General features: G+C 34.5%; 1 protein-coding gene across 1 annotated transcript in view; it reads right to left on the reverse strand.

Annotated features, from left to right (window-relative positions):
• Positions 1–4,145: 4,145 nt before the first annotated feature.
• LOC103594026 (potassium voltage-gated channel subfamily C member 2) overlaps positions 4,146–9,474 on the reverse strand; it is a 77,156-nt gene continuing 71,827 nt past the window's right edge. Inside the window, exon 4 of the mRNA XM_008577203.1 lies at positions 4,146–7,289. Within this exon, the coding sequence (XP_008575425.1) occupies positions 7,153–7,289 (137 nt within the window). The 3' untranslated portion in view covers positions 4,146–7,152. The remainder of the gene's footprint in view (positions 7,290–9,474) is intronic.

Below are 9,474 nucleotides of genomic sequence, written 5' to 3' on the forward strand. Positions count from 1 at the left end.
GTGCAAATTCTTGCCGAAGTGCCATCTGGCTTCTGTTCTCCCCCTTGGTGTTTTCTTGGGGTCCTTCTGGATTCTGATTTACTTCAGGGTGGAATCAGCATGGCTTTACTGATGTCTTCCTTGTTTTCTCAGGGTCTGACAGTACGTGTCTTGTGGCAAGTTTACAACTCCAGGCTGACTAGAAAACAACTTTACATTTATGTAAATAATGTCATCTTGCCCCATAACCAAGGTTCAAAATATCAAAAAACCATGGGAAAAGAGGGAAAAAAAGAAATTCATTTTAAAAAAAAAAAAAAAGGGACAGGGTTTTTTTTTTTCTTTTTTCTCTAAAGCTCATGAGCTTTAGAGAAAAAAAAAAAAAAAGGGACAGGGTTTTTTTTTTTCTTTTTTCTCTAAAGCTCATGAGCTTTAGAGAAAAAAAAAAAAAAAGGGACAGGGTTTTTTTTTTTCTTTTTTTTTTTTTTTTTTTTTTTTCTCTAAAGCTCATGAGCTGTTAGATCCCAACATGGCTTCAGTCCTGCTCACTCTAACAATTCTCATACTCCTAATGACCGTAGCAAAATATTTGCTTTCTGTTTCCACAATCTTATGCTCTCCTGTCCTAGAGGTCTTACTTCCAAAGGGAGAAATGCCTCCATGAGGAGACCCAACATGATCCCATTGTGATGGAAGTTGAGACTGCTGCCCAGTCACTTTCGACTTCTCATGCATCTGAATGAAAAGGCACAGCAGAAATTTACCGTTATGGCTGGGGTGACTGATTCCAACTACCGGAAGGAAACTGACTAATACTCCACAATGCAGGTAATGAAGAATATGTCTGGAACACAGGCAATCTCTAAGGTTGTCTCTTACTATGTCCAGTGATTAAGGTTAATGTAAAACTACACCCACCCAGTTGAGGCAGGACTACTGATGGTCCTTCGAGAATAAAGGTTTGGGTCACCACCCTAGGTAAAGAACCACCACCAGCTAAGGTGCTTTCTGAAAGCAAAAGGAAAACACAATAGATAGTGGAAGAAGGTAGTTATAAATACCAGCTGTGACCCGTCACAGATGACCAGTCACAAAAATGTAATTATTATATTTCCTCCTCATTTGTTATGCATATGTTATGTGTGTATATAAAAACTTTTCTTTCCTTTTTTATTCTCTTATCATGCAACATGATATGTACTGACTTTATTTCATAGCATGTAAGTGTCATTAACTTTATATAATAGTATATAAGTTATGGGATATTAAAGACGAGTAATCATCACTCAAGGATTTTACTTCCTCTTTGGATAAAAGCAGGATGGTTGTATTATGTTAGGCAGAATTATGAACTTGTTATTGTCTTTATTTGGAAATTAAGTATGGTTTAAGGAGATGCATATGGGCACCAAGTTCACAAGGAGTAGATTTGTAATGGTTAATTTTATGTGTCGATTTGACTGAGCCAGACATTTGGTTAAACATTATTTCTGGGTGTGTCTCTGAGGGTGTTTCCAGAAGAGATTAGCATTTGAATGAATAGACTGAGTAATGCAGGTTGCCCTCCCCAGTGAGGGTGGGCATGATCCAATCTGTTGAATGCCTGAATAGAACAGAAAGTGAAAGCAAGGAGAATCCACTCGCTCTGCCTGACTGTTTAAGCTGGGATATCAGTCTTCTCCTGCCCTTAGACTGGGACTTAGGCCTTCAGCACTGCTCGCTCTCAGGCCTTTGGCCTTGAACTGGAATTTGCACAAGCAGCTCTTCAATTCTTAGGCCTTCTAACTTGAACTAAAACTTACACTATCAGTTCTCCTGATTCTCAGGCTTTCAGACTCAGACCGGAAATATACCACTGGCTTTCCCGGGTCTCCAGCTTACAGACTGTGAGACTTCTTAGCCTCCATAATCACATGAGCCAATTCTCTGTAACAAATCTCTTTATTTAATAATAATAATAATTTTATTTATATATATATCCATATTTATATTTAAATATGGATATATATATCCATCCTCTTGGTTCTGTTTATCTAGAAAACCCTGACTAATACAATGTCCTTCAGTAGGTGAATGGATAAACTATGGTACGTTCAGAGAATGAAATATTGTTCAGTGCTGAAAGGAAATGAGCTATCAAGTTACAAAAAGACATGGAGAAACCTTAAATGCATATTGCTAAGTTTAAAAAGCCCATCTGAAAAACTACATACTATACTGTATGATTCCAACTATAAGACATTCTGAAAAAGGCAAAACTATGGAGACAATGAAAAGATCCCCTGCAAGAGTTAAGGGAAGAAAAGGATGAACTGGCTAAACACAGATTTTTAGGGTAGTAAAACCATTCTGTATGATAGTACATTGGTGGATACATGTCATTATACAGTTCTCAATACTCATAGAATGTCCAACACCTATAGAAAACCTTAATGTAAACTGTGGACTTGGGGTGATAATGATGCATTAGTGTAGGTTCACAGGTTCATTGACTGTAACAGATGTACCTCTGTAGTATGGGATGTCTGTAGTGGGGGAGGTTGTGCATGTATGGGAATTCTCTGTACCTTCTGTTCAATTTTGTTGTGAAGTTAAATCTGCTTTAAAAAATAAAATCTATTTTAAAAAAAATGTTGTTACCTAGGATTTTCAACAGAAATGGCCATATTCATTGAAGGTCTTAGTGTTCAAATTGTATATTCAGTAGTCAGTCTCTTTGACATGATAGTGTGATAAATAACAAAAGAAATTTAGTAATACTAATTCAATTAAATTATTTAATTTTTAGGTAATAATGAAAAACATCCTATCTTCTAAACAAAGTTAGTTTAGGGGAGAACAAGAGATTATAAAATTTTAAATCAATATTAATGATCCTGAACCCATGTTAGAAAAAAATTAGTATATATCTATGGTTCAATAATATTTTAAAAATTTAAACAATTAATTAAATTTTGACAGTGGAAATTGAGGGAAGAGAGAATTTTTTCATTAACGAAAAATTTTAAACCTCATATTTGAATCATCTTAAACTGCTAGGGATTTTATATTTTAATAGATTCATTTAGCTCAGAATGTCTTCAAGCACATTGTAAATCTTCTGGAGTCCCTGCTTTGTAAAACAGCCTGCTAACATATTCATTGTCTTTCTAAGATAAGTTCACTATTGCTATTCCATTAGTCTGTCTTGTGATTTATTTTAAAGACAAAATTAATGTTTTCACTTTTCATTCATGACTATTTAATCCTGACTTTTTAATCAAAATTTGATGGCCATCATCCCATATTAAAATGCATTCTTTCCCCTTCCTATATACATTTTTTCCCTTTCATAGTAAATCCTACATCCTGACACAATTGTTAAGACTTTTTTTCAGTAATTATATTTGGACAGATTTTTTTTTTCCTGAACTCAGTTTCTTAATAGTTTCTTAATAATGCACACTGAACATTTTTAGACATAGAAAAGATCTTACTGGTGCATTATGGGAAAGAGTTTGCTTCACCAATTTTTTTTTTTTTTTTTTTTTTATTTTACCCTTCTGTAACCCTGTGATGGTGTCATAGAATTTTACAGGGGAAAATTTACGTGCACTCCCACAATATAAATGGAATGCCAGCTATGCGTGATGTGCTACTCAAACAGAAGTCTGTTACCCAGAAGTGAGACAGAACCTACCTCAATGACAAGGTTTTTACATTGAGAGGCCCAGTAAATATTGCAACCATAAGGAGCTACGGCAGGGAAGATAATCTGTTGCAAATATGTAAATGAACAGTTTTGCCTCTCTGATCTTTAACTTTACCACCAATAAAACAAAAACTAATGTTTTTGCCTCCAGAATTGCTGATGATTAAATTAGAAAATGTAAGTGAAAAATTCAGTGTTAAACATGAAATACATTATAAATATCAGAATTATAATAAATAATAATTTTGCAGTCTCAGAATTATGAGAAAAATATAGGCAGGCAGAGCAAGAAGAGATAAAAGAAGAAGAAAACATTGACTATATGTCTAAGATTTGAATGAAAGTGAGAGCTATATATGTTTCAAAATCCTTTCATCCCAAATTCTTTATTATGTATGAGTGTCTGGTATGGTACCATGAAGCATAAAAATCATAAAGCCTGTTGAAAGCTACAACACAAAGAAAAGAGCCAAGAAAAGAATATGAATAATTTAATCAGATAGAATTCAAGTTTATCCCTAGCTCATTTGCCTTTTATTCTTCATTTCAGTTAGTTACATTTACATCCATCATCACCAAGGTTGGGCATGCACCTTGAAATGTTCACAAAGGTCCACGATACAGGGGTTCATAATTAGGTTTTATATATATAATATTCAGAATCCCAGGGGAACTAATAGATTCTGTAAATATTGATTAAGCAAGATGAAAAATTCTTATACAGTTTCAACTACAACAGTTTTAAAGACGATACAAGCTTCATTTGCCACAAAGTCACAAAAAAGTAATTGATTGAAGAATATCTCTTTTATGCAAAATATACATTTTAGGATATAATTTGATTAATATTCTACTATATACTGACATTGCTCCTTGATCATTTAATAAAAAAATACTCTCATTGCCAGAATTTTAATTTTTGTAATATTTATAATTGAGGTAACAATGACAAAATACTTAAATGATGGAAAGTGCCAGTGAGTTTCTTGGAAGCTGTAATGATTTTCCATAACTAAACAAATGTGCAACTAAAATTAGGTCAGTTTAGATAAATAGACACTGAAAACACAACATAATTGACAAGCTGATAACATAAGTGGTTTATAAGAAAATAAAACAGTCAATATTTATAGGTCTAACCAACAAAGTAGAAATAAGGAAAATTAAGACAGACCTATACTACATCAGTATCAATGTGTTGTATAATTCCCAGCACAACCTACTGTGGGCCCATGAGGAGTAATTCAAAGAAATATGAACCTTACTTGAAGCTTCAGAGATGTTGGTCATGAATTTGGCTTTCCTTGATATGAGATGGCCACAGCTATTGACCCATGCACACGTTGGTATTTACAGTAATTTCATGGACTTAGCCAGTCTACAAGCAGACCACTCATATGGGGAGAACCAGATGAGTTCCAGTCACAGTTCTTTTATAAGATTTAAATGCTTAATGAAGATGCTGGAACCTCTTCCAAGTGCAACTTGGTCACATCAGGGTACATTCAGTAGCAGAAGTCTGTTTCCAGTTGTCTTGGTATGGCTAAATTCCATCGTTTCTTTTTCAGCAGTCAAAAATCCATGAAAAATTCTTTACAACACTGTAGTCAATAACAGCAGCACTGGACAGCATTTTAATTCCTTTACTCTGAATCTGTGTGTAATGATAATATTCCATGTGTGCTGTTATCAAAAGGATCAGTGCATCTCTAAATATTAGATATCTATGTCTGGGTAAATACATTGCTGTACAAGATCTCTGACATGCAAGTCATGCTCTCGATTTGGGGCATATAGAGTAATACATGTTCCATGACCAATAATAAAAGTGACAATTGTCTTCCTAACCAAAATTAAACATGACAGTTAGGAACTGATCAACAGCCTCAAGGATGCTGCGTGCTTTAGAAGTATTGTTTATTCTTCAATTTATATTAGGGCACTTTTCTTTCCTCTCATGCCCAATATACCAGACATAGTATTACTATGCATTCATAGGGATGTGTAAACAGACCTTCTTCCACTCAGACTGAATCAGACTCCCTAGGGATTTTGTTAAGAGTGTAGTGACGAATACTGGTTGCTAGGTAGTAGAAACTGACCGCAGCAGGCAACTAAGGGCAATGGTGAAATTGCTGCTTATATCTTGCTTATCAAAAAGATTCACAGTGCCGATTAATTTAGGTAGTCTACAGGGCATCATTAATTAATACACAAAGGGGAGAGCCTATTCCAAATAGCAAAGAAGGCAGGAGACGGGGGCTGGGTACCCAGTACTAAAATCATAAACACTTTGTCTAGGCATTTCTGTGCTTCATAGAGACAGGTGGCATACACGGTTAAGACAGGGAGCTAAGGCAGACAGAAACATACAGGATATAACACCCGATTAAAATGAAAATCTGATTAATTCTTTCATTCAGAAATTTAAGGCTAATCAAAAAAGCCTCCTGTGAACACCAGTGACCTTTGATGTTTGCACAAAAATTAACGTAAAAATAAAAGAATGGGGTAATAAAGACATGAAAGCTTTGGGTGCTATTTGGCACTCTGCCTCTGAAAATGATGACAAATCCAGGGGTACTAAAAAAAATGACTCTAGTAACAAACAGTGATTCCTGGCTAAACAATTTAAGCCTAGCTGATAGTCACCTTTCTCCCATGTTTTGTGCCCCTTCCCTAAGTCATTAAGTAAGAGGTCTGCCTTCAGCTTGCACATAACCAGTAATGACAACCTCTTTGCAGTTTTGTGTGTGCAAACAACCAGAGACATTCAGAATTGCAATACAGCATTTTTGAAGAAAAATAAATCAACCAAAAAATTAACCTATGTAAAGCAAATACTTCTTTCAGAAAATAAGGAAAAAAAGATATTAAGGAAAAACTCACCCTCCCTGCCCCACAATTCAACACGCAGAACAGTTGACCAGTGCTTTCATATCAGCAGGATGGTTTGATGCAAGTACATGTATCCTGAGTCATCCACGGTCCCCAGATTCTGCAATATTGTTTTCAGGTGATATAGACAATGTGGTCCATGAAAATAAGCTGACAAAAGTCATGTTGTGTGCAATCAAGATAGGATCCCAGACATCTTCAGAATTGTTTAGAGTCACAAGAAATGAAGTTCCAATGAAGTGGTTGGCATCTGGAAGCACACTGTTTTAAATATATCTCCCTGAAGATATGTTTACGTATTAGTATACTGACCAATATCTGACACTATCTGTCATTTTATTGCGGAAGGAGATCAGGGCAATTAATATGGAGAAGTAGTAACACTACTTTAGATAATCATTAAAGACAGGATAAGATTCATTAGCTACACAAGTAGCATTTCCGATTTCAAATAGTAGTATCATGCAAGCTTTATAACTGTATTAATGGAGCCTGGAGAAAATCTACATTTAATTATTTCCATTATGGGGCAAACAGTAACAGTAATTGAATTAATACAGTTTAGCCGACTGATGCAGTTTGGTTTACAAGATAGACGGGATGGGAGATCGAGAGCGCCTCAGAGGACAAGGAGAGTTGTAGGGTGATGTTACTGGAGAGAGCCTCAGAGCATTGCCTGCCAAGCCCGCTATGTTGTTTAAGCTTCGGGACTTTTCATATCCTTTTATGAAAAAATGCACAGACATCAGTTGAATTCAACCAGAAAACAGACACACACAAACAACACCATATAGGGTAATCAAAAGTGTTATTTTTAAGTTTAAAGAAAAATTCGTTTACAAAGAATTCAATATTGAGACAATTTGTATCTCTAAAAAATAAATAAATAAATAAATAAATAAATAAAGCTCACTGTAGCTGTCATTCCCAAAAGACTGAACCAACTATCACAAATTACAGTTGTAAAACTTCAAAATATGTCCTTGCCAAGATTATAGTTAGCATTGATGTAATTTTGGCATACAGAATATCAGAACTCTTTTAAGAATTAGGCAAAGCAACTTAAATAAGATATAAATTTGGCTATTACTTTTAAATTTTGGAATGTGTTCCTGAAAAAAAGAGAAATAAGTGGGTTATATTCTCTTTTTATTTTTTATTATTTGCTAAGCTAATAAGGCATGCTTAACTTTATGTGAACAATTCTTTTTCCAGTGTATTTAGTCTTCCAGCATTACAGGGTTAAAAGGATGATTCTTAAATAATGGCATTTGATGCTATTATCTTTGTGATGGAGGATGGAAGGCCTATTTCTAATCCCTTGGATGAAAAAACATAAGAACAAAAGAAGAAAAGAAGAAAATGTATAAAACATAAATTGAGTCATAATTTCAGTGAAATAAAATCTGAGTTTGATTACATGATATTTTCAACTGACTTCTCCCTGCCCACCCAGGAATTGAGAACAATTTGATCTTAATTTACCTCTCTTTCTATTATCTTGCATTCTAATCTTTTGTTCATAATAGCCATGGATTTGCAGAATAAACGATCCTCTCACAAACTTTAGCCCAATGGCTTTTCTTAGCTACTCAGGCAACACCTCATCAAGATCACCTCTGGAAAGATTCATATATTGTAGTATTTTTTATTACAAAATATTAGAGGCAGTTAAATGAGGTGGGGAGCACCTCATGTAAAGCTTTAAGTGAAATATCTTAAAAACAAGGCAGCTATGGACTAAAAACGCAGTCATTTTACACAGATTTGGAAATGAATGCTCTGACAGCTTCATTAAAGAACTTTTATAGAGCAGAAAATGAAATTCCCTTTGGACAACCAAAGTCGAGCAAGTACAATTCCAGCGAACTTGTCTCCTTTTGACTGTATGGCACCCACCATGGGCCTGAATTAGCCCTCTGTGCTTGATGATTGTGTAAGAATGAAAAGACTCCTTTGTTTTTCCTCATATTACTCCCAGCCATTTTTTCCTTTAATTGTATCTTTTCATGGAACTTCCAGGGAAGAAGTCATTACTATCTCCATCGGTCATTTCATTAAAAGAGAAGTTATTTTCCTGATTATTTGATTTAATAGAGGCCAAGACAAATATAGGTATGGACACAATACTAGCTAATCTGAGATAAGCTGGACTGGATAGGAAAACACCCCACCATCACCACCACATACACACATGTTAACTTCCAGCAGGCTAGATGTCTTCTTTGAGATTTTGTAAATGGAAATTTATGCCATCCATTAACTATGGTAAAGTTCTCTAGGATGTAATTTCTTCTAATAAAAGAATTATCTGCCAATGTTCTGAGCTATAAAACATGGGAGGTGATATATCTTTTATTTTATGCTGGTGGATGATAGAACCTTTAATGGGAGCATGTCTTAAATAATTTTTAAAATTGTAGGTAATTTATTCTTACATAGGGAACTTCAAGTGCCTAGAGAGCTAGTTATTATTGTTATTCTGTAAAGTGACTAAGAATATAACTTCGGGAATTGTAGAAAAAGTAATTAATCCTACACAAAAGTTGGCTGTTTAATCTAAAAATGTAAACTAGACTATGAACATCGATTTGTTTTGATGAAAGGCAAACTGGTGAATATGCATGAACCAGAGGGGCTGTTAAAAACCTATAAATCACCATAAAAATTTACATCTTTGTCTCCAACAATTTCCAAGCTCCCTGCAGAACCTCCAGAAAGGTAAAAATCTGCTTCAAAGTTTTATATTAATCATACCAGTAATATGTAAGTCTTGGTTGCTATTCTAAATGTTATTTTTCTGAATTATAGTTTTTAGCATAGATATTTTCTACTCATTTTACAGGTCCTTTATTTTTAACGACTATAATTTCAGTGTCCATTTGAAAAGGCTTTCTTTCTAATTT

This window comes from Galeopterus variegatus, unplaced genomic scaffold (assembly GCF_000696425.1).
Source record: "Galeopterus variegatus unplaced genomic scaffold, G_variegatus-3.0.2 Scaffold1460, whole genome shotgun sequence".
NCBI classification, from domain to species: domain Eukaryota; kingdom Metazoa; phylum Chordata; class Mammalia; order Dermoptera; family Cynocephalidae; genus Galeopterus; species Galeopterus variegatus.